Raw genomic sequence first — 25,761 nt, forward strand, 5'->3', positions numbered from 1 at the left:
ACTCGTCACTGAACCATATATCGTGTTGATGGTAATGGCAGACTGAGGAGATTATCCCGGGCAAAATGTTACAGGTTGTGTTTGAATGCTGTTATGCTTCTCCTGCTGCAGTGGTCTACAGCACTACAGGAATACACAGTTTTGAGCTGCAATATCTGAAATGCAATTCTGCCGCCAGTCCCTCAGTTCACAGCGAGACCCATTCACCCATCAGCCCTGTACTCAGTGATCTACTTTGGTTTCTCATGTGGTAATACTTCCATCTTCATACTCTCATTCTGCTGAGGATCTCTCTGCGGGTCATGCTTCCAATCTGACACTGCAAAACCAATTAACTGTTTTTAATTCAATTGTTTAATTCATCTGAATCCTTTTTCCTTGAGTACTACCATCTTCTGTGTTTAAAATGATTGTTTTTCCCTCTGTTTCTCTCCCTGACCATGATTAAGAGCTCTGTAGTGTCAGTGATATCAGTCTCATGTAGTTTGAAGGCCAAATTATTTCTCTGAATTCCCAATCGTTTTCACCACATCATATGTTTCCTCTTTTGGTTTGATGCCTTATCACTCATAGTTGCCTTGTCCTCCCATGAGTATGTTTAATCTCCTTTAAGATGAATTTCTGATATCTTCCGAATTTTCCATAGATATTCCTGCCTTTGCTGCTCCATGGTCTTCCCTGCTCGACTCCCCTTCCAATTAACACTGGCCAGCTCCTCCCGCATGTCTTTGTAGTGACATTGCTCAATTATAATCGCATTACATCAAGAAGACAGCAATGGATATAAACCAAAGAAGGAGTTTTGAGAGATGAGACATAAAGAATAATTGGGGGATTTCTTAACTAGATACAAAGAGAGAACAGGAGAGATGATATTGATAAGGAAATGTGAAAAATGAGTAAACTAGATTTTCGAAAGAAGTAGATGCACATCCCTCAATGTTTTGGCAATTCCTATGTGCTGTGGTCCTTTGTATAGTGCATATACAATAGAGCAATGTGTTCAAATTCTGGGTCTGATACCAGAATTTTAATCTCCAATAATATGACAGACACTAGCTTTAGAAAGAACCCAGCAGGTAGAAAGGGGATTAACTGAAATAAGTTGTGACACCAGAAGCAACAATTCATAACACACATCCTGATAAGAATGAGAGATTAGAGCAGTGAATTCCAGAATGGGAGGGAACGTTGAGAGAAGAGGAACATATCACTTTAGATGAGCATCAAATAATGTTTTAATGTTTTATAAATTTTATACATCATATACATCATTTTTCGTAAACTGTGTCTCCGTTGTTCATTTAGGATGTTGTGCACATATGAAAAATATTACTTATCTGCACACACACATTGATTAAACAGTGTATGTAAAATCATTTTTCCACCATTGTAATGGTGCTGTTGTCGTGCTACCAGGATACATGAACACCAGCTGGCCACCAAAAGACATGATCCACTATCACTATGCTGCTAACATACAGGAAAGAAGGGGACCACTTTGACTGGGGCAACACACACAAATGCTAAGACACGCAAGCACCTTCTTAGAGGAATGACATTCTAACCAGAAGTCCATTAATAAGCACATTAATTTAGATCCTATCTACATTCTCTTGTAAAAGAACGAACCGGAAATGTCATCACCCACTTTAAGAAACCAAGATCTATAAATGTAGAGGCGGGACATACCACCAGCGCTTCAGCGAGTCAACGTGAAAACTTATAAATTGTCATTTTTCATTTATTAGTGGAATTTTGGAAATCTCTGTCACTCACGTTTTAACAGATTATGATGTGAGGTGATCTTTTCTGGGTGTGTTGTTTTATTTAACAGAGGGATTCAACATTGATGTCATAACAGTTTGGGGCCTTGCCATGTGGAATTTGGACAGATTTGGGGTACAAACGGTCCCAGCAAATTTCGACACGTGTCAATTAGTGACCTAGATTTTCAAATAAAACCAGAGGGAAAATTCGTTTAATTTTGATCACTTGTGGTTGGTTCAATTAAAAGTGAAAGAAATGGCTTTTAACATTACTAAAGAGGTTCCCAAATTTGCCAAGGAAGTTTAGAAAGACAGAAGAAAGAATATTTTAGAATTAGCAAATAGATTGGAATTGGGTTTAACCAGGGACAAAAGGAAAGCTGAAATTGTAATGGAGTTGGTCAAGCACTTTAGTGTGTCAGAGAAACAGGCAACTGCAGTAGAGTCAGAAAAAACTTAAATTACAAATATGGCAACTGGAGTTAGAAGATGAAAATAGGAACGGAAACAGAGAGAGAAAACAAAGAGAAAGAGAAAGAGTGGTAAATTAGAAAGAGAATTTGAAATTCAGAAGTTGGGAATTAGACAAAAAAAGTTAAATTAACAGGATAGAGATGAAGGGAGAATATAGGGATGTAGTCAGCTATGTTAATACATTGTCATATTTCGGTGAGAAAAATGTCAAAATCTGAATATATTTCATTTGAAAAAAATGGCTCGCCAGATGGTGTGTCCAGTGAACTTGTGGGTAATGCTCCTTCAGACTAAACTGGTGGACACGGCTGGTGAGGTATGTGCAGCGCTGTCAGATGAGGGATCAAGAGATTATGTTGATATTAAACTGACTATTTTGAGTGGTTGTGCATTGGTACTAGAAGCATATAGACAGAGGTTCAGAAATATAGAGACGGAACCAGGTCAGACATATGTTGCTTTTGAAAGAATTAAACACAGTCATTTTGATAGATGGGTGCTGGCCTTAAAAATGGATAAGACTTGTGAGGCTCTAGGGGAGGTTATTCTGCCGGATGAGTTTAAAATACTCACTTCCAGAGATGGTAAGAATTCATGTGAATGAACAGAAAGTTCAAGAAGTGAGAAGCATGGCAGAAATGGCAGGTAAATATACATTGGTGCATTAGAAGAAATTTAGCTTTTGGGAGTATTTTCATCCTGTAAGGGATACAAATTGGGAGAAGGGGAGATCCTACACTACAAAACAAATAGTAGAGCACACTGTCAATAGTTTACCACAGGTGAAAAAAGAAGCCCAAAGGGGTTGAAAGGTGGTGAAAGGCCTTAGGTGTTCTCAATTTAAGGGAGTGGATCAAATAAAATTAGAATGCTGATGGTTTAAAAAGGGCACTGGGGAAAAGGTGTTTTCACTGCAGTAAGCTGGGACACAGTGCTGGGTGTTGAAGGAAGACACTTTGGAAAAAAGATGTGTAGAAGAGGTTCAGCCACCGGCATCAGTGAAACTAGCAAAGGAGACCCTAAGTGGAGCTAAGGAGCTGCAGGAGAGTGTACAGCCGAGGCAAGGGCTGGTTGTGGAGTCAGTGTCTGATCTCCACAAAGTATCTGCCTCTGTGGATGAAGTTCACTCAGAAAGAACAGGGGAAGAAGAGTAAGATGCTGTAATTTTGTGAGATATGAATCTGCTCAGTCTCTAAAAGTTGAGAAGTGGGGCACTGGAATAGCACAACAGATCAGGCAGCATCTGAAGAGTAGGACAATCGACACATCAGGCATAAACCCAACGTCGGGAATGTAGCGGGGGAACAAGGAGACTGAAAGATCAATAGGATGGTAGGAGTTGGGCTGAGGGGAGGGTCACTGGTATGTTGATAGAAAGATGTAGGTGTGAGTGATAATGATATGTCGGAGGGGAGGGTGGACTGGATAGTTGGGAAGGAAGATGGACAATTAAGACAGTGCAAGAGGGCAGTGCTAAGTTCAACGATTGGATCTGGGATGAGGTTGGGGGAGGGGAGATTTGGAAATTAGTGAAGTTGATGTTGATGCCTTATAGTTTGAGGGTTCCAGCTGTCCTACCACCTATCCACTTCACCCTCCTCTCCGACCAATCACCATCATCCCCCACCTGCATCTTCCTATCGCCTTCCAAACTACCTACCACCCAGTTCCACCCCCACCCTCCTATTTATTTCTCAACCCCTTCCTCATCCCTTACGCCCCACTTTCCTGTAAAGGACTTGTGCCTGAAACGTCAACTCTCCTGCCCTTTGGATGCTGCTTGACATGCTATGCTTTTCCAGCCCCACACCTTTCAACTCTGATCTCCAGCATCTGCAGTACTCACTTTCTCTCAGCTTCTAATATTAAGAAATGGGAGTATTTTCACTCTTTCTGACATGTTCCTCAAGAGCGTGATAATTTGTGGAATGGGGACAGAAATTAAGTATTCCCTTGTGTAACATTAGTTTGAAGTGCCAAATTAAGATTGAGAGTGAGTTACAGAGTGTCAGTTCCAGGAATACAGTTTGTTCTTGTGAACGATTTAACAGGATCCAAGGTGGGAGTGACACCCCTTGTGGTGAAGTCAAAGGAAGACTAGGGAACTGGGGAGTTAAAAGAAAAATACCCAGGATATTTTTCAGACAGTGTAGTAACAGAATCCCACTGTCATAAGTTACAGCAGGAAAGGAAAACTAAAGAAAATGACAAAGGAGTTGATGTTGAGTTAACTGACATCCTGTTTGATGTAACGGTGCAGGAAAAACCTGAAAAGGCAAAGGGTCAGGCAGAGGTATTTAGTCCTGAAAGGCAAATGGACTTACAACAGATATAATGCACAAATACACATACACACACTCAGAAAAGGAAACCGAATATAATGTCGAACGTTATTAACTTAAACATAGAATCCTAAAATTAAAATGGAGACCACAACAGGTTAGTGCAGAAGGGAAATGGGCCGAAGTGCACCAGATTGTGTTACCTGTAATATACAGTGTTATAGGTCGTACATGAACTACTTGTAGGAGCTCACCTCGGTGTATGGAAGACTCAGGATAAGGTACAGAAGAATTTCTAGCGGCCTGGAATGCACAAGGACGCGGTTAGTTTTTGTTGTACATGTCATATATGCCAAATGGTAGATAAGTCACAGGCAGAAATAAAACCAGCACCTTTGTTGCCAATTACTGCATTTGAAGAACCTTTCACGTGGGTTAATTGTGTAGCTCCCCTTTCTGAAGTAAAATTGGAAACCAACATTTGCTGACCATAATGAATGTGTCTACCCGAGTTCCAGAGACATTTCCATGAGGGAATGTTAAGGAAAAAGGGAGGTGAAGGGGTTGGTAGATTTCTTTACTCACACTGGGCTACGCAGAGAGATTCAGTCAGACCAAGGGTCTTATTTTACCGCTCAGCTGTTTAAGGAAATCATGGACCGACGTCGGAGATCTCAGACTTAAATTATGTACGTGAGTTGAGGGCGAGATTAGATGGAGTAGGTGAGTTAGCTTAACAGCACCTGAAGAGGGCACAGCATAGAATGAAGCAGGTGGTAGATAACAACACTGAAACTTTGACGATTTCCCGTGGGAACGACGTATTAGTATTGCCAACAGTGGTAGGAAATCCCTTCAAAGCCAGGTTTAGTGGCCCCTTTCAAATTAAAAAAAAAAAATGTGTCAGTAAAACTATCTGGTAAAGATACCGGATATGACAAAAACGTTATCGAGTATGTCATGTGAATGAATAATGCTCCAGACACATTTAAGACTCAGGAACAGAGCTGTGGCCAGATGAACATATTGTGCAGTTTATCTGTATGATGTAGTGATCTTTAGCAAGTGATTGAAAGCTCACATGTTATAGTTGGAAGAGCATATTGAACGATTACAAGAAGCAAACTTGTTAATAAACTTAAAGAAAACAGAATTCGCGAAGGTAGAGGTGACGTTTTTGGGACATTACATTGGACATGGAAGGTCAACCACATGGAACACAAAGACGAAGGGTTTCGAGGAATTTCCACGACCACCCTCGAAGAAAAAGGTGCTTCAATTTTTGGAACTGAGTGGAAACTATCGGACGTTTGTTCCAAACTTCAGCACGGTATTGGCACCGCTGATGGATTTACTAAAGAAGGAAACAGAATTGTGGTGGGCAGAACAATGCCAGGAGGCATTTGAGAATTTTAAAGCAGGATTAATCACCGCACCAGTTTTAGCTGCACCAAATATTTTGAAAACCTTTGAAAATTGTATTGATGCTAGGGATATAGGGCTCGGAGATGTATTGATACAGAAAGATGATGATGGAATTGAATAGCCAATTAGCTACTTGTTGAAAAAACTCAAATTCCATCAGAGAAAAAAATCTCCATTACTTAAAAAAAATGATTGAGTTTCATACTGCCCTGACAACATTTTAATGTTTATATGACAAACAAACTGTCGGAGACGGTTGTGCACAACAACAACAATCCTCTCGCATGTTTTGGAATATGTAAACACCAGAATATGAGACTATTTCATTGAAGTCTTATGTTACCAACTTTAAACTCACAAAATGTACATGCTGTGGGTCCGAGAAATGTTGTAACATATGTGTTATCGCGGATTTAAAGGAAATAATGTAGATAAGATTTGAATTATTCCAATGTTATATATGTGTGCAGAATTAATGTGAATGGTATAACTGAGATTAATACTTTTGTATTTCATAATAATGAGATTAAGAATTAGAGAAAAACAAAAGAAGCCATCTTTTCATTCTGATGGTTCTTTCTTTTCCTGAAGGGGAGCAGTGTTATGAAGCCGAAAGCATGTCCGGTCACTTTAAGACAGAACGGGTTTTGCTGAATAGAAAGTACAGCCACAGATGCCAGCTAAAGATCAGACTGTTCCACATGTCACCATTAGCTGGGAGATAGATACCTGTGTTTTGGTTGCTGTTTTGAAAGCAATTGAAATATAACCAAAGAGTTTAAATAACGCTCAGGATACCAGAAGCCAACGGGATTTGAATATTATTGTTTGGACACCTGGGAAGCAATCGAATTTTGAGAATTATTATATCATGGGAAGTAAATAAACCCAGCATTTTGAACACAAGAAGGAGAGGTACTGCCATCCAACAGCAGAGTAACTGCTGCAGAGCAGGAGTGCTAACTGGCCATCTCAAACACTCCCTATCAAAGATATATGTTCATTTAAAACCTCCGTTTTAAAAAAAGACCCAGGTGATCAGCACCTGCAAGAGTGAACACAGCGGAGAAGATAGAGACTGTGTGGTCTTTAGGTTGTACTGTTTAATATGTGGGTTACTGGAACAACATATTTTTATACAGTTGGAGTCAGAAAGTAAGTACTTAAGAAAAGAGGGGCTTGTATTTGTGAATAGTTGTTGTTTAGTGCCGCCTATTTAAGTTAAGAAACTAATTTGTTATTTTTGTTTAAACATTGGAATTTAGGAAGACTGTGTCATTCATATCTGAGATGGAAATGAGTTGCTGGAAAAGCGCAGCAGGTCAGGCAGCATCTAGGGAACAGGAAAATCGACGTTTCGGGCATTAGCCCTTCTTCAGGAATGCCCGAAACGTCGATTCTCCTGTTCCCTAGATGCTGCCTGACCTGCTGCGCTTTTCCAGCAACACATTTCCATCTCTGATCTCCAGCATCTGCAGACCTCACTTTCTCCTCATTCATATCTTAACAGATTAGGAGGTGGGGCGAGCTTTTCTGGGTGTTTGGTTTTAATTAACAGAGGAGTTCGACTCCACCTTGTAAATTCCATCCACGCTAACCCCATTTCCCTGCCTTTGGCCCATATCTTTCTAGGAGAAAGTGAGGTCTGCAGATGCTGGAGATCAGAGCTGAAACTGTGTTGCTGGAAAAGCAGGTCAGGCAGCATCCAGGGAACAGGAGAATCGACGTTTCGGGCATAAGCCCTTCTTCAGGGGCTTATAGCCCTTCATTCCTGAAAAAGGGCTTATGCCCGAAACGTCAATTCTCCTGTTCCCTGGATGCTGCCTGACCTGCTGCGCCTTTCCAGCAACACATTTTCAGCCCATATCTTTCTAGTCCTTTCCTATCCACATATTTATCCAAATGCTTTTGAAATGTTGTTAATGTACCCCCTCAACAACATCTGCTTGCAGCTCATTTACGTATCAGCCCTCTGTGTGAAGAAGAGACCCCTCAGGGTCCATTTATTCATTCCCCTTTAACCTTATACGAATCCCCTCTAGTCCTCGAATCGCTAAACCTGGGAAAAAGCCTGAGAGCATTCACCCTGTCCATACTCCTCATGATCTAATACAGCTCTATACGATCCACCCTCAATCGCCTACACTCTTAAAAATAGGACCTAGCTTGTCCAACCTCTCCCTATAACTCAGACCATTGGGTCGTGGCAACGTCCTTGCTAATTTGCTCTGCACTCTTTCTCATTTAAGAACACCCTCCCTGTAACAAGGTAACAAAAACTGAACACAATACTCCAAGTGCAGCCTTACCAAAATCCTGGGTAACTGCAACATACATTCCCAACTTCTATACTCAATGTCCTGCCTGATGAAGGCCAGTGTGCCAAAAGCCTTCTTCACTGCCCTGTCGACATGTGACTCCACTCTCAGAGAACCGTGCCCCTGAACGCCAAGATTTCTTTGCCCACTATACCGTGGGCGGCACGGTGGCACAGTGGTTAGCACTACTGCCTCACAGCCAGAGACTCGGGTTCAATTCCCGCCTCAAGCGACTCTCTGTGTGGAGTTTGGACATTCTCCCGGTGTCTGCGTGGGTTTCCTCCGGGTGCTCCGGTTTCCCCCCACAGTCCAGAAAATGTACAGGTTAGGTGAATTGACCATGCTAAATTGCCCACAGTGTTAGGTGTCTGGGTGGGTGTGCGTCGGCGGGTCGGTGTGGACTTGTTGGGCTGAAGTGCCTGTTTCCCCACTGTAAGTAATATAATCCAATTGAAACCCTTTAAGGCCCTCCCATTCACCATGAAACTTGTACCTTGATTTGAGTTTCCAACATGCAAGACCTCACGCTTCTATATTAAATTCCATTTGCCATTTCTCGGCCCACTTCCCCACCTGATTAAGGTCCTGCTGCAATTTCTGATAAACTTCCTCATTGATCATGATACCACTCATTTTAGTGTCATCTGCAAACTTACTAGTCATGCCTTGTACATTCTCAACCAAATCATAGTTAAGAAACACCTATGGACCCAGCATCCAGTCTGGCAAGCATACTTCCACTAAACCCTTTGCTTCCCACCATCAACCCAACTGTGTATCAAATTGGCCAGTTCCCCCAGCATTCCACGCGATGTAACCTTCCAGAGCAGCGGGTCATGTGGAACCGTATCAAAGGCCTTACTAAAATCGATGGAGACGACGTCTACCGTTCTGTCCTCGTCAACTTTCTTGGTCACTTCACTAAAGAACTCTTAACAGAATTGGGAAGCATGATCTCCCACTCACAAGTCTATGCTGACTGGTCCGAATCAAACCCTGTGTAAGTAATGGTTGCAGTAAATGGTATGCTTTCTGTCATTGTAAGATGATTCAAGTGCTGCTGCTGTTGCCATCTTCCTGCTGTTGTAGAGCCTTGCTGAGAGATCTTTTGTGGCTCTCTCTACAGATTTGATCTCCTTTGTAAGGAATAATCTCCTTACCACAGACACGGGTGATGGTTTCATGAGGAGACAGAGTGAAGAAGCTGAGTGTTTAATCTGTAGAGCCATGAGAGATAAAGAAATGGGGACGCTAAACACGAGGAGTGGCAGCGATCTCTTATTCCAAAAGAGACATTGAAAGGGTGACAAATTCCATATATTACCCAGGATTGATTGGTTTGATTTATTGTCACATGTACCTCAGTACAGGGAAACACTTTATTTATGAGCAGTGGAGGCAGATCATAGTAAACATGGCCAGGCAGATCATAGGATGAAAATGGACTTGGACAGAATAAGTCATACAGGTTACTCTGCACAGGACGCGCACTCGACAAAATCAACATGAGTAAGATCAGCATTATTTGAACTTAGAGACTACATAAGGTGGCTTTCCTAATGGTTCATATGCCTAAATTAACTCTCCCCACATTATTGGGCAGTCGGCGTGTGAACCTGTACCGAACGCCATGTTAATCACAATCCCCAACAGCAGCCACAATACATTCCATCTGAAATAGGTAGCCATTCCCACCCACTTCCACCCTACATAGAGAACACAAGACTGGCTTCTCAGAGATAAATGATGCCTTCTTGAGAGTTCACACAAGACATATGACTTCCCTCCTCAACACTAGAAAACCATATTAAAGTCCCACGTGTGTATCATGAGCAACGGAGCCAGGAGGAACAATGTGCAGCAGTCTGTCTGTGCAGCCTCTGATCCACTTGTTCATTATGTTAGAGCACCAATTAGGAGACAGTGAGGACTGCTGATGCTGGAGATTGGAGTCGAGAGTCGATTGCTGGAAAAGCACAGCAGGTCAGCCAGCATCCGAGGACCAGGAGAATCTACGTTTTGGGCATAAGCGATTCATCAGGAATCAACATCAATTACCTCTTTCTGTCCCTTTCTAAGTGTGTTGAGGGGGAATGGCCTCCTCCTCTTCCTGTATAAGTGACTTAAGAGACTGAATGGCCTCCTCTTGTTCCTGTGTAAGAGACTCAAGTGGCTGAATGGCCTGATCCTGTTGCTGTGGAAGCGACTTAAGGGGCTGAATGGCCTCCTCCTGTTCCTGTGTAAGAGACTCAAGGGGCTGAATAGCCTCATTCTGTTGATGTCGAAGTGACTTAAGGGGCTGAATGGCCTCCTCCTGTTCCTGTGTAAGAGACTCAAGGGACTGGATGGCTTCTTCCTCGTCCGACTGAACAGCGCCAAGGATCTGATTGGGTAACACGTGGTTCCTGTTTGAGAGCTCGATGTGCTGACAAGTGTGATGATGCTGCAGCTTTAAGAAGTTATTTTTGACATGGTTTCTTTTCAGAGAGAGATTGAATGATCGTTACCCAGCTGGATAGTTAAGGCTACTGAGTAAACAGCTAGGGAGGCCTTGGGTTAATTTTAATGCAGCTGAATGGATGTGGCCAGCTCTCACAGATTAGGATCTCTGGGTTTTGGTTTCTCAGTAACATCAGAAACTATTGGGATTTCAACAGAGTTGGAAGCTTCAGTGAATTTCTCCTGGCTGCTAATCTCTCTGAATTTTCTCTTGATGCAGTATTTAATTCCTGGATTGCAGAAATGTATGTTACATTCTGTGTCTTAATTTTCTTTTCTGCCAGGGGCTATGTTTATGGGATTTCCTATATTGGAACAGTTCATTACTAATAGTTCCTAGATCTATTAGTATGTTAACTTGTCTGATAGAATTACGTTATTCTAAATTCCTCTTTCTTTGGTTTCATTTCGTTTAAATAAATGGTGTTTTGCTTCACACCGAGTAGTTTGAAAAGTCTCATTGCATCTGGAACAGACATTTTACATTTCCTTTTAAATAAGAAAACATTAGAATCTCGAATACCACGTTCAGATATTTTCGAGGGCCTCCGATGTGGTCCATCACACTAGACTCCTTCTCTTCCTGAGTAATAGGCTGGAGGCACTGAATGGGCTGACCTTGTTCTTCTCCAATAATGTCAATGGGCTCAATGACATCCACATATTCCTGTGAAACCAGCGTGAGGTGCTGAATTAACTCTTATTTTACTGTGGCAATGTGCAGTGTCAGGCAGTGCTGCTGTTACATGAATGTTACTGACCCTTTAACAACACAAGCCTGAATGGTGTCCAGGTCTTGCTGCACATGGACAACGACCAGTTCAGGAGCTAACGGGGAACAAAATGTTCTGAACATTGTGGAATCTTCAGTGACCATCCCCACTTCTGATCTTATGGTGGGGAGGGTGGGGGCGGGGAGACATTGATGAAGCAGCTGAAGATGTTTGTGAAGAGGAAGCTACCCTGAGGATCTCCCACAGAGGTGACCCAGGACTGAGATGATGAACATCTTCCTTTGTGCCATGTTTGACTCCAAACACTGGAGAATTTACTCTGATTCCCATTAAGTTCAGTCTTGTTAAGCTCCTTGATATCAATAAAAGTCAACCACTGCCTTGGTATCAGGGCCAGTCAGTTTTACCTGAACCCTTGAGTCAATCTCTTTTGTTCATATCAATAAACCATGATATGGGAGCAGCAAGTGTTTTCTTCAAATAGGGGGAATTGAATGTCAGGATTTCTCTTCTCAAGAGTGTTCGGGGAACTAGATGACCGAACGTATTTGAAGAGGAGGTGGATGGATATTGACCTGTCAGAGAGTTGAGGGCTATGAGGAATTGTGTATGAAAGAGGATTTGAGACCTAGAGCAGATCAGTCATGATCTTAATGAAGGGCAAGGCAGACTTGGTGGTGAACACATGCCCCAGTTTCTGATGTTCTCCCATTCTATTATTGGAAAGTTAGTGGGTGTTATTTTCAGGAATGTTCTGTTACTAAAAGTTGCAGTCAGGGAGATGAGAGGATTTTGTGAGGCATCTCTGGGTGAGGTATGGGGGCTGTATTCACAGCGAATCTGGGTCTACAACATGACCGACAAATGAAACACAAGTTTCAGAGAGGGCAAGCTCGGTAAAGAGAAATGAGGGGCCTCTTCCATACCCAGCCTGGGTTTTCCAATTACATTTCCCAAATCACCTTAAAGTGTGTGTGACAGTACTGAGGGGCTGAATGGTCTTCTCAGTTTCTGTGCACCAGGTTATAGCAGCAAGTAGCCTCCAACTGCTCCTGTCTAGCAGAATTGAGGGGTTGAATGGAACACAGAAACATGGGACTGAGGGACAGAAATGGGTCATTAGAGACTTTGACCCTTCTCCACCAGGCACTAAGATCGTGGCTGATCATGTTGTGGTCTCCGTCCCACTTTCCTGTCAGTATCCCATTATCTGTGACTCAATTCTCTGTCAAATATTTAACTAAAGCAGCTTTCAATAAATGTGAACATAGAGGCACGATAAACTTCCAGTGAACAGTATTTCGACTTCAAAGGTCCTTTCAGAATTTTTTGTCATCACTCTTATAGAATCAGAGAGTCATGCAGAATGGAAACAGACCCATTAGTGAAATCTGTTCACTGTGAGCAGACATCAAATCTGATCTCGTCACATTTGCCAGCATTTGGCCAATATCCCTCCTCTTTCAGATACTTTTTAAATGTGAGATTATAACCGACTTCACCACTTTCTCTGACAGCACTTTCTGTACACACAGCGCTCTCTGTGTGAAACATTTACCTTCAGGTCCCTTCTAAAGTATTCGCTCTCGCGCCTACAACCTATGCTGTCCTGTTCTGGACTCCCCTATCCAAGGCGACTCAACGTGACTGTTCAGAATATCCATGCCCCTGATAATTTTATAAAGCTCTATAATGTTACCCCTCAGAATCTGGCACTCCAGGGGGAAACACGTCAACCTAACCAGCCTCTCCCTAAAACTCAAATCCTTCAGTCCTGCACCATCCGTGTAAATCTTTTCTGCAGCCAACCAAATTGTGTGCAGTATTCTTAAAGTGGCCTCACCAGTATCCTATACAGATGTAACATTGCACCCCAACTCCTATACTCAATGCTCTGACGGATTAAGGCAAATGTGCCAAATGTGTTCAGCACTACACTGTCGACCTGCGACTCCACTTTCAAGGAACAAAACACCTGCAGCCTTAGGTCCCTTTGTTCCACAACACTCCCCAGGACCTTACCATTAAGTGTATAATTCCTGCCCTGATTTGCCTTCCCAAAATGCAAACCCTCATATTTATCTAAATTAAACTTCATCTGTCACTCCTTTGTCACATCTAATTGTGGTCTCGTTGTACTTCAGATACTCCACTACACCACCTTTCTGACGTCATTTGTAAACTTACTAACTATGCCTCCGATATGCCTCCGACAACTCACCCACCACTGACATTAGGCTCACCGGTCTATAGTTACCCTGCTTTTCGGTCACTGTTTCCTTTTCTCGTCCCACTCTTCCACTGCTCACAACAAATGTTAAATGTAACCAGGTTGGTGATATGGCCGATGATATCAGTCTCAGACTGGGTCAGAGTCAGTTTTAGGAACAAGTCAGGCTAGTTTCTTTAATCAGATGAAATCGGACGTATATGATCCAGAGCAATGTCACTCAAACTAAGATGGAAAACTGAATGGCAAACGGTTTGGATATTGGAAATAAAGAATCGATATTTCCCTTTCTAAAAACACTGGCGCGTGCAAACACACACACACACACACGCACACGCACACACACACACGTGTGAAGATGTGTTGTTTAGGCCAGAGGTTATTAACGTGGACAAATCCCCAGCACAGGATGGGATCTATCCCAGGTTGCTGAACGAGGCGACAGAGGAAATATCTGAGGCCGTGACAAATATCTTTGTGGCATTCTTAAATACAGGTGAGGTGCCGGAGGACTGGAGGGTAGCTTACGTTGTACCCTATACAAGAAGGGTAGTAGGGATATACCGGGTAACTACAGACCAGTGAGCCTGGCATCAGTGGTGGGAAAGTTGCTGGAGAAGGTACTGAGAGGTAGGATTTATTTATATTTAGAAAAGAATGAGCTAATCAATGATAGGCAATATGGTTTTGTGCAGGCGAGATTGTGCCTTACCAACTTAATAGAAGGAAGTGACCAAGTTAATAGATAAAGGAACAGCTGTTGATGTCATATACATGGACTTTAGTAAGACGTTTGATAAAGTTCCCCGTGGTAGACGTATGGAGAAATTGAAGTGGTGTGCAGGGTATTCTAGCTAGGTGGATAAAGAACTGGTTGAAAAATAGGAGACAGAGAGTAGTAGTTGATGGGAGTTTCTCGAAATGGAGGAAGGTGACCAGTGGTGTTCCACAGGGGTCAGTGTTTCGGCCACTGTTGTTTATAATATATAAATGACCTGGAAGAGGGCACTCTTGATATGGTTAGCAAGTTTTCAAATTACACGAAGATTGGTGGAGCAGCAGAAAGCACAAGGGACTGTCAGAGAATACAGGAGGGTATAGATAGACTGGAGAGTTGGGAGGAAAAGTGGCAGATGAAGGGCTTGTTCGTGGGCTGTAAATTTTCGTTGTTTTTTGTACATGCAAGCACACACACACACACACACACACACACACACACAAACACGCACACACACACACACACACACTCACATACATGCACACACACACACACCCGATAAGCAAAATATCTGCAATTTCAAGTTGAAAGAATTTGCCTAGATATAAGTCTAACTCATGACAAAAGGGAAAAGTGAGATATTGTCCAAAATGTTATTCTGCTTCTGAAGACATTCTACTCACACAAGCTGCTAACAATGGGATTTCATCCTGGGAGAGTTGGATTTGGCTAAATTCCCTTTGCATTAGGCAGTGAGGAGATTCCAGTGAATGCTGGTCAGGGATCGCCCAAAGGGTAACACCGTGGCTAGCAATGCTGCTTCACAGCACCAGGGACTTGGGTTCAATTCGTGCCTTTGCACATTCTCCCCTGTCTGCGTGAGCGTCTAATAGGTGCTCCAGTTTCCTCCCACAGTCCAATGCTGTGCAGGTTAGGTGGATTGGTCATGCAAAATTTTTCGGGGATATTTAGGTTAGTTACATTTGTCGGGGTAAATGTAAGGGAACGGGTCTGGGAAGGTTACTCTTTGGAAGGTTGGTATGAACTTGTTGGGCGGAAGGGTCTGTTTCCACACTGCAGAAATTCTATTAAAATAAGAATGGCAACGATGACTGTAGAGTTTTTTTTTTAGCTTGCACACATTGCTGTGATGAGGAACAATGAAGGAGAGAGAGGGCAATACGCCGTTCCTTCTCGGGCAGATTACATTTTCTCCCTCTCTGAGCTGAATCACACAGTAATGCCATCCTCTCCCAAACTGGACCATGTAAGGTCTCCTTGTACATTGTCCAAACTATGTCTCCATGACATTCCCTGCTCCATGTAGGTGCATCATTGCTGCTGTCATACACAGAGCCACACCCTTACCAGAAAATGGTCTCAGTCGATTTGAAGATATGTTTATATGTCCCTGCGTCATTAAAAATTAAAATGCTTCATGTATTCAGAATACCTGTGTTAAAATGAATGCATTTTTTAAACAAATACCGAAATGGTTGGAAAAGCTTGGCAGGTCTGACAGCATCCAGATGCCTTTTACATGCTGTAGTTGTACCAGCCTCCACCACTTCCTCTGGCAGCTCATTCCATGCACACACCACCCTCTCACTTTCAACCAAGCCCCCTTAGTTTTGGACGCCCCTAACCTGGGGAAAACACCCTGACTACTCACCCTACCCATGACCGTTCTGATTTTATAAACCTTTACTTCTGCGAAATGTGACTCCATTCAACACGACTAGCTGTACTTTCAGTCATCCTGGGCTTAAATTCTGAAATTCAATACTGATACCTCTTCTTTCTCCGTCAGGTCACAATTCTAAATCCATTTTAATCAGTTTGTTCAGATGTATCATGAGCACTTCTGTGGGCTTTACACCTAGACCTTTATGCATGCAGGTAGGGACACTCGCACTACTCTACAATACCCATAAAGTTGTAACATTATTCTCCTGTGTTTTGCTCATCAGCCTGTTCTGACATGCTATGACAAACCTCTGCAACAGGCAGGACCTGCATCCAAACCTTCTAGTCCAGAGCTAGGAACACTACTATATAAGTTCAGGAATTGGAATCATATTCAGAGTTCTGGCTCAGAGACAGGGACACTACCCACTGCACTACCATACCCAGAGTTTGGGTCATATTTTAAGTGCCAGCTTTCAGCTTGGTGTGGAGTTATTATAATCAGATTACCATTACTGAACTACACAAAACACTTTGTATTGTTAAACAAGTGCAAGATATTTGTCTCAACTGTAGGATGTTGAGTGCACGTGCTATGTCACCGAAATTAATTATGAACATAGTGAGGTTTGAGAAGATTTGTAGCTCAGGTTGAAGATTTGGATGTAGGTTTGCTCGCTGGGCTGAAAGGTTCATTTCCAGACGTTTCATTACTTTACTAGGTAACATCTTCAGTAGACTTTCTGCAAAGCAATGCTGAAACTTCTTGATTTCTATTTATATGTTTCGGTTTCTTTGAGTTGGTGATGTCATTTCCTTTGTGATGTTATTTCCTGCGGTGAATTCATTTCCTGTTCCTTTTCTCAGCGGGTGGTAGATGGGGTCTAACTCGATGTGTTTGTTGATAGAGTTCTGGGTGGAATGCCATGTTTCTAGGAATTCTCGTGCATGTTTCTGTTTGGCTTGTCCTTAGATGGATGGATTGTCCCAGTTGAAGTGGTGTCCTCCTTAATCTTTATGTGTGGATACTAGTGAGAGTCGGTCATATCCTTTTGTGACTAGTTGATGTTCATGTATCCTCGCTTTCTGCCTGTTTGTCCAATGTATTGATTGTTACAGTACTTGCACGGTATTTTGTCAATGACATTAGTTTTGCTCATTTTCTGTATAGGGTATTTCAAGTTCATTAGCTGCTGTTTTAGTGTGTTGGTGGGTTTGTGGGCTACAATGATGCCAAGGGGTCTGAGTAGTCTGGCAGCCATTTCCGATATGTCTTTGTTGTAGGGGAGAGTGGCTAATGTTTCTGAACATGTTTTGTCTGCTTGTTTGGGTTTGGTGCTGAGAAATTGGAGGACTGTGTTCATTGGGTACCCATTCTTTTTGAATTCACAATATAGGAGATTTTCCTCTGCTCTGTGTAGTACCTTTGTGCTGCAGTGTGTGTTGACTCGTTGAAATAATGTTCTGATGCAACTTCGTTTGTGGGTGTTGCGACGATTGCTTTTGTAGTTAAATATTTGGTCCATATGTGTTGTTTTACTGTAGACGCTGGTTTGAAGTTCACCATTGGCTGTTCACTCTACTGTGACATCTAGGAATGGCAGTTTGTTGTTGTTTTCCTCCTCTTTAGTGCATTTTATGCCAGTCAGGGTATTACTTATAGTCTTGAATGTTTCTTCTAACACGTTTCGTTCAGTGATGACAAAGGTGTCATCCACGAAGCGGACCCAGAGTTTGGGTTGGATGGTTGGCAGAGCTGTTTGCTAAAGTCTCTGCATTACTGCCTCTGCTAAGAACCCTGATATCGGAGATCCCATGGGTGTTCCATTGGATTGTCTGTAAGTTTTGTTGTTGAAGGTCAAGTGGGTGGTGAGGCATAGGTCCACGAGCTTGATAACATTCTCGTTGATGAAGTTAGTGGTGTTTGGTGTCTGTGTCTTTGGGTATTCTAATAGTCAGTGTTTCCCTGGCCATGTTAGTGCAGATTGAGGTAAACAGGACAGTTACATCAAAGGAGACCATTATTTCATCCTCTTCTATTAGTATCTTTAATGGTCCTCAGGAATTCTTGGGTGGAGTGGATGGAGTGGCGTGAGCTTTCTACTAAGTGTCTTAGTCTTTTGTGTAGCTCCTTGGCCAATCTGGAAGTTAGAGATCCAGGTAGTGAGACTATAGGTCTTAGGGGGGTATCCTATTTTGTGAATTTTGGGTAATCTGCAGAAGCGTGGTGTGTTGGACCCATCTTCCACTGAAGGTGTTACCTTTAGTAAGGCAATGAACCGTCTGGAAATGAACCTTTCACCTCACTGAGCAAGCCTACATCTATAAATATGAACATCTTTAATTGGTATTATATGTAGTCTACAACATTAGGGAAAGAAATCGTGCAGACACACTCTGCCCAATAAAGGGTTTAAAATAGATATTTATTACTCAACACCAGAGACGAAGGGAGAGCTTAATTTCTGAGCCCAAAACACCGATCACTCTTTCCCAATTCTAACGTCTGTCTGCCCTCTTCCTAAAACCTTGAAATGACACCAGGCCGCTGATTACTGTCCAGCCTCTCGTCCCCACTGACTGTGTCTGCAATCTGACCCTCCTCCCCCTAACCACACAAGGCAAACCAAGCTCAGAGACTTTGTGAAAATCAAGGCTGGAGTGTGTAGGCCTCCTGGAGAGGGGGAGGACATTTTAAATTGAAGGGGGAGGGGGAGGTGTCAGTAATATATTACACTGGGCTGAGGGGTGGCAGATGGAGTTTAGTTTGGATTAATGCGAGGTATTGAATTTGGTAAATCAAACAAGAGCATGACCTATATAATTAAAAGTAGGGCCTTTGGCAGTGTTGTCGAACAGAGACCGAGGCCGTCAAATATAATTCTTTAAATTTGCATCTCATATAGATAGTGTGGTTAAGCAGATGTTTAGCACATGTCTTCACTAGTCAGACCTTTGAGTATGGGAATTCGGACGTCATGATGAGGTTGTACAGGTGATTGGTGAGACCTATTCTGGAATACTGTGTCCAGTGTGGTCATCCTGACCGCTCATTCCATAGGCACACCACCCTCTGTGTGAAAACGCTGCCCCTTAGGTCACTTTGAAATATTTCCCCTCTCACTTTAAACCTATGTCCTCTAGTTTTGGACTCCCGTATCCATAGAAAATGCATTGACTATTCACTTTGATATTATTGACATTGATATTATAAAGCTGGAGAAGGTTCAGAAGAGATTAACCTGAATGTTGCTGGGAATAGAGGGAATGAGCTAAAGGAGAGGCTGGATAGGCTGGGACTTTTTTCTTGGAGAATATGAGATTAAGGGGTAAATTTACAGAGGTTTATAAAATCATGAGGAGTACAGAAAAACTGAAGGTGTGACGGATTTTCCCTAGAGTTGGGGATTCAAAACTGAGGGATATTTTAAGGTGCAAGGAAAAAGATGAAATGAAGTCATGTGTGGTAATTATTTTAGAGAGAAGCTGGCTTGTGTGTGGAATGAACTTCCAGAGGAAGTGGTGAAAGCAGGGACAGTTACAACATTTAAAGGACATTTAGATCAGTCCATGGATAAGACATCAGTTTGGATGGTGCTGTGATCAGCTGCTCTCTCCCTCTCCCTCTCTGAATAAATCCCTTTTGGTTTTCACCCTCTGCCAATTCCTGTGCAGTCGCGTGTGGAGGCCAGACGAGGGTGGTATTACATCACTTTAAGCACCACAGAGACTGCCAGACCTGCCCCACACAGAGACACACAGATACACACACGGGAATGGTTAGGACACGGCATTGAGCTCATCTGGTAATTTAAACCAAACATAAAGAAATGCACAATTCACCTCGTAAACTATTAAAACATGAGCGACAGAGAACATGAGACTCCCAAATTCCACTGTTTAAAAAATTATCAATTTATTTTTTCACTCTGAAGGTGAACATTTTACATCAAATATTCACAACTCTGAGATCCCCCTTTCTCTTAACCACTTATTACCCAACTCCAACTCTATAGCAATATATTGTTTCAATAAAATGCTTATTAAAATTACGTAAACTTAGTTTCAAAAGCACACAGCAGTTGTTGTTTCATCTGACCTTACACCAGTTTCCTTTTTCCCATCTTTCCTGGGAAGTCTGGCTCATGTTACAGTATGCTATCGAAGTGTCTACATTTCAGCATTCTGAAATCTGGGAATGCATCCTTCCATTGTACTGTCTCTCAGTCTCCCCCTCTCTGTCTATATCCCAACCCCTCTCAAGTGGTGATATTTAAACTAATTCCCTCACCTCTCTGACAGTAATGTTCACACCCACAGCTCCCCCTTGTCATGGCCCAATGCAGATATGGATCTGGAAATGGATGGGAGAAGCACATCTTGTCACTTCCAGCATAGGCTGCATGTTTCCTCACACTGGGTAGGGTTCTAACACAGTTTTACAGAGCAATGCACTGGAGTAGTGTATACAGCTCTACATGCTGGGAGAGTAACTGCTCCTGGTTTACAGATCAGTGAACTTGGGTGGGTTACAAAGTCCCACATGCTGGGAGGGTAACCGCTCCTCGGTTACAGATTAATTCACGGGTAATCACTGCACAGTTCCCTGTGCTGGTCAGACTATCCGTTTGAGGTTTATAGATAACCCAATGATGTGTTTTGTGCAGCTCCTAATGCTGGATAGATATTTGTTTCCGATTTACATATTAGTACTCCGCTGTGGTCTGCTCAGCTCCCCGTGCTGGATAGATATCTAGTCCAGGTTTATAGACCACGGCACTACTGTATTCTGCACTGCTTCCCATGCTGAATACTTGCTGCAGGAACACAGCAAGCCAGGCAGCATCAGAAGGTGTGGAATTGGATGTTTCAGGTGTAGCCCTCCTTCAGGATTCTTGCAGAAGGTTTACACTCGAAACATCGACTTCTCCACCACTTGATGCTGCCTGGCTTGCTGTTTCCTCCCAGCTTCCTACCTGTCGACTTTGGATTTCAGCAGCTGCAGCTTTCCTGTCTCTATCCCGCTACCCGTACTGGAGAGATGTCTCGTCTGGGTTTGAAGATAAGTGCCCTGATGTGATCTGTGCTGTGTTTCACTTTGGAGAGATTGATGGATTGTATTGACCAGTGCAATGGATGATTCTGGACAGATTGCTGAGTTGTACTGAGCAGGACATAGTGTTCCACGGTGAACAGATATCTCCCCTGGGTTTATGGTGTCTGGGCTGATTCTGTGAGGTGGATTGAGAATGTGGTATATCTAACCATTTCAGCTGATCTAGCAATGCCTTTAGTTCCCATTCCTTTGATTGGACCCTCCGTCTCTCACCCCATTAACGTTACTTTGCCCAGGGACAGTACATCATGTTGGTGGTGTGGGTAGGTGGGAAAGGTGATGGACAGGTCAAAGAGTTCCCCGGAACGTCCTGGCCCTGACATTCTATAACTGACATTCCCCGGAACGTTCTGTCCCCGACATTCTATAACTGACATTCCCGGGAACGTTCGGTCCCTGACATTCTATAACTGACATTCCCTGGAACGTTCTGTCCCCAACATTCTATAACTGACATTCCCCGGAACGTTCTGTCCCTGACATTCTATAACTGACATTCCCAGGAATGTTCTGTCCCCGACATTCTATAACTGACATTCCCAGGAACGTTCAGTCCCTGACATTCGATAACTGACATTCCCTGGAACGTTCTGTCCCCAACATTCTATAACTGACGTTCCTCGGAACGTTCTGTCCCTGACATTCTATAACTGACATTCCCAGGAACGTTCTGTCCCTGACATTCTATAACTGTCATTCCCCAGAACGTTCTGTCCCTGACATTGTTTGTGAACGGTCGGACGTCAGTGAATTGAACAAATGATAAGATCCCGAGGGAAGAGATCCCGTTCCAGGGAGAAGGAGACACAGTTCCGAAGGCCCCTCAGGCAGTTAAAAGTGTGAATACGTTTTCCCTGCGTTTACATTTCTCCACGACACAGGTTCGACCACAATTTAGACCAAAATACAGGAATTCCCAAACTCCGTTTGTCTTTAGGAAACTGGGAGAGAATCTTCAGGGCAGCAACGTTTCCACCCTCCGTATTAGGAACTGGGAAGGAGTGACCGAGTGTGTGGGAATGTTCTAGAAACCATCTGTCCTTATGGATGTGTCTTTGTGTGTTTGGGGAGGGAGGGTTTCTTGTGGTTTATGTCACATTTTTGTCAGTAATTCAGACCTTCCCATTTGTTATTCCAGCTCCAATTATTTTAATAAATCCCTGAATACAGAGACACATTTGAAAACCTCACTGGGTCCCTGATCAAACCGGTCCTTTTGCTCCAGGCTGATGGATAATGGGTTTGTTTTTCTTCCTCACAGTGAACGGAGTGACCATCTACGTCCTGCTTTATAAAGATTGTGGATTGTCTCCATGTGTCAGACGTTACCTGGGGGCCATGGCAGCGGCGGATCTCCTGGTCATTATCCTCGATCTGATACTGAGGCACATTCCCATTGTTTATCCGGAACAGTTTTATTTCCTGAGGGACTCCGTCCCCGTGTGTAATATCCACGCCGTCCTGCTTTATGCAGCCACTGACTGCTCTGTCTGGTTCACCGACACTTTCACCTTTGATCGGTTTGTGGCCATTTGTTGCCAGAAGCTGAAAAGTAAATATTGCAGTGAGAAAACGGCGGCTGTGGTTCTGGGAGCAGTGACTGTGCTGAGCTGTTTAAAGAATATTTCCTGGTATTTTATGTTCACGTCTCGGTATCGGCTGGAGAACATCCCCTGGTTTTGTGTTGTAACAGCTGCTGTTCAATCCTTCAGTGTCTGGGTCACAATCGAGTCCCTCCACCACATTCTAACCCCATGTGTCCCATTTCCCCTGATTCTGCTACTCAATGTTCTCACCGTCAGACACATTTTAGTGACCAGCAGAGCCCGCAGGAGACTCCACACTCACACCAATGGGGACGGTCAGTCTGACGCAGAAATGAGAAACCGAAAAAAATCCATCATTTTACTCTTTGTGATCTCGGCCAATTTCATCCTGTTGTGGTCAACGTTAATGCTGTATTCTATATGGCGACGGATGTATTATGTTGGGTATCGGTCTGTGTATCTCCATCTCTTTGTGCGGGAATTGGGCTTCATGCTGCAGCTCCTCAGTTGCTGCACAAACACCGCGATTTATGCCGTGACCCAGACTAAGTTCAGGCAGCAGCTGAAGAATGTGCTGAAATATCCCTTCATCCAGGTCCATCCATCAATCAAATTCCCTCATTAATCAATCCATCCGGGATTTTCTCATTTCAGTTCAGTGTTTCAGCGTTGTAGCAGCCTGTCGCTATGGTAACAGACTGAGGGTAGCGCTTGTTTGTCCATCCTTATCCCACAGGGGGGTTACAGGGAAACATTTCAATGTTTCTCACAACTCAGGGGCCAGTGACAAAAGGCACCATCCCACTGAATGTATCCATCACTTCAATTTTAAAACAATAAAAATGTTCATTAAACCGTGCCGAGCAGCAGAATGAACGATGTTGTGTGTCTTTGTGTTGGAGAAGCTGAGCTGGAGAGAGACAGACTCAGCCCCAAGTCCTGGTCCTGAGGGAAGGGGAGGGCACTGCACCCTAAGCTCAGGAGCTGGGTTTAACTCCCTCTGTCCTTACTTTCCCTTCTGGGTCTCCCACTCCAACTTGGCTATCAGCAGAATTCACCTTGTTGTACCATATACATTGTTGTTTAGAGCTGTTTGTCTATGCATAAATATTGTTTTGCATTGGAGCTGATCTGTTTAATGTAAATATTACTATGCATCGAACTTTTTCATTTTATTTAGATTTTTTTTTGTATTGGAACTGTTTGTTTATAAATACAAATATTGTTGTGGATGGGAAGTGTTCATGTTTATATTTAAATCCTGTTTCGTTTCGGAGATGTTCATCTTTTTCATAAATATTGTTGTGGATTGGAATTGATATGATTTGCATCCCAGACCACAAGAACTCGCTGCATCAAAACATCTGCCCCCTTGATACCTTTTGCTCAATTCGATGGGCCCTGATAACATTAGCGTCAGCACATTTGCCTTGTGTGTCAGAGAGAGTAGTTACATTTCACTTAAACCCTTCCTCAATCTCAATAAGAAGTGATTAATCAAAGAAACGACATGTTTTTACAGTTCAACCAAATAAAATAAATTATTGTACAAAGTTAGAGTTCAACCAAATAAAATAAAATTTTGTACAAAGTTGGAAAGATAGAATAATCTGGAGTGTATATGTCCATCCCTGTTTCCCTTCGGTGTTGTTATGGATTGGTTTGGACTGGGAACAGGGATTGCAGTTTAGAAATAATTGAATGAACAACAGAAAGGAATCTTTTTAAAATTTCACTGGAATTTCAGTGAAGATTCTGAAGTCTGCTCTAAACCCACCAGATGGCAGACTATTGTGAACTCCCCATGGAGCAGTCAGACAGATTCTGGACAGAGATCAGAATAAAATTATATTAAATGTATGCACTAAAGACAAGAGCAGTATAAAGTTTCCAACGTTTTACATCTTGATAAGGCACGCTGTAATGAGGAGAAAAGAGCCAATATGTAGCAATTCAAACCAAACAGCTTTTGGAGAGAATTACAGATTTAAAAGAGGATATCTTCAACTGGACGTTAATTTAATGCAGCATTTATTTTCAGGAGCATCCAAATGATAGAGGACCGATGCTTAAACCCAGAAAAGGAAAGGAACTCTGTTCATCCAGAGAAGATGTATTCTCATTCGGATCAAACTCAAACTCAGCAAGTTCGCAGAGGCTCACTGGTTCATGGTATTTGCAACAGTCTGTGCAAACACCTTATGTAAACATGTGAATAAACTTGCGTTAATTTGGTCAAAAATGTTGTATCAATCTGCATAAAACTTTTCTCTTAATTTGTGCAATAAGCCTGTGCTCATCCGGCAAAAATGTTGGATGAAATTGTCCAAAGAATGTGTGTTAACTTGTACAAACATCTTGTGACAGTTTGTTGGGGAAACTTGTTTGTTTTTATGTTGTGTGTGTCTGTGGTTGTTTAGGTTTTGAACCTGCAGCTTTGTGTCTGTGTGTGTATTCCAGGCTGGGCTGAGTGTGTTGTTTGGGGGGTCGGGGGGGGGGGTGAACAGACACAGGAACAGACTGGGTCAGCCCTGGTCTAACCCATTGACCTGCTGTTTTCTCCCAGACCCCCCTGTAATCTCACAAAGATGGTACTTGGTGCGTTCCATACATGGGGGAGGTGGGTTCCAGGTAATGGAGCTGGGAGCTGACTGGATCAGCTGGGATTTGGGAGGAGAAGGGGGTTGTTTGACACATCTGGGGCTATTTAAACCAAGTTCAGGAAGCCATCATTCCTTTTGCCATGTGGTGTGCCCAGGGATGAGTATTTGGGTGTTAGTGTCTCTGTGTCTCTCTGTGTGAGTGTGAGTGAGAAAATGTATGAGATGTGTATGAATCTCAATCCCAGGGCTGACCCTTTAAGCAGCCTCAGTCCCTGATGGGACACAGAGAGAGACCTTGGAGAGATGGAGCCGAGAGCAGTAGGGGGAATGGTGAGTATGGGGCTCCTTACTCTCTCCTTA

The 25,761-nt window shown here is 42.9% G+C and overlaps 1 protein-coding gene across 1 annotated transcript in view; it reads left to right on the forward strand.

The window, feature by feature from the left end:
- LOC148148414 (putative G protein-coupled receptor 139) overlaps window positions 1-23,815 on the forward strand; it is a 39,908-nt gene extending 16,093 nt beyond the window's left edge. Inside the window, exon 3 of the mRNA XM_087993269.1 lies at window positions 22,522-23,815. Within this exon, the coding sequence (XP_087849395.1) occupies window positions 22,522-23,423 (902 nt within the window). The 3' untranslated portion in view covers window positions 23,424-23,815. The remainder of the gene's footprint in view (window positions 1-22,521) is intronic.
- The last annotated feature ends 1,946 nt before the right edge of the window (window positions 23,816-25,761 follow it).

Source organism: Chiloscyllium plagiosum, unplaced genomic scaffold (genome assembly GCF_037043375.1).
Source record: "Chiloscyllium plagiosum isolate Xiang-an unplaced genomic scaffold, Cpla_swu_hap1 HiC_scaffold_13, whole genome shotgun sequence".
Lineage (NCBI taxonomy): Eukaryota > Metazoa > Chordata > Chondrichthyes > Orectolobiformes > Hemiscylliidae > Chiloscyllium > Chiloscyllium plagiosum.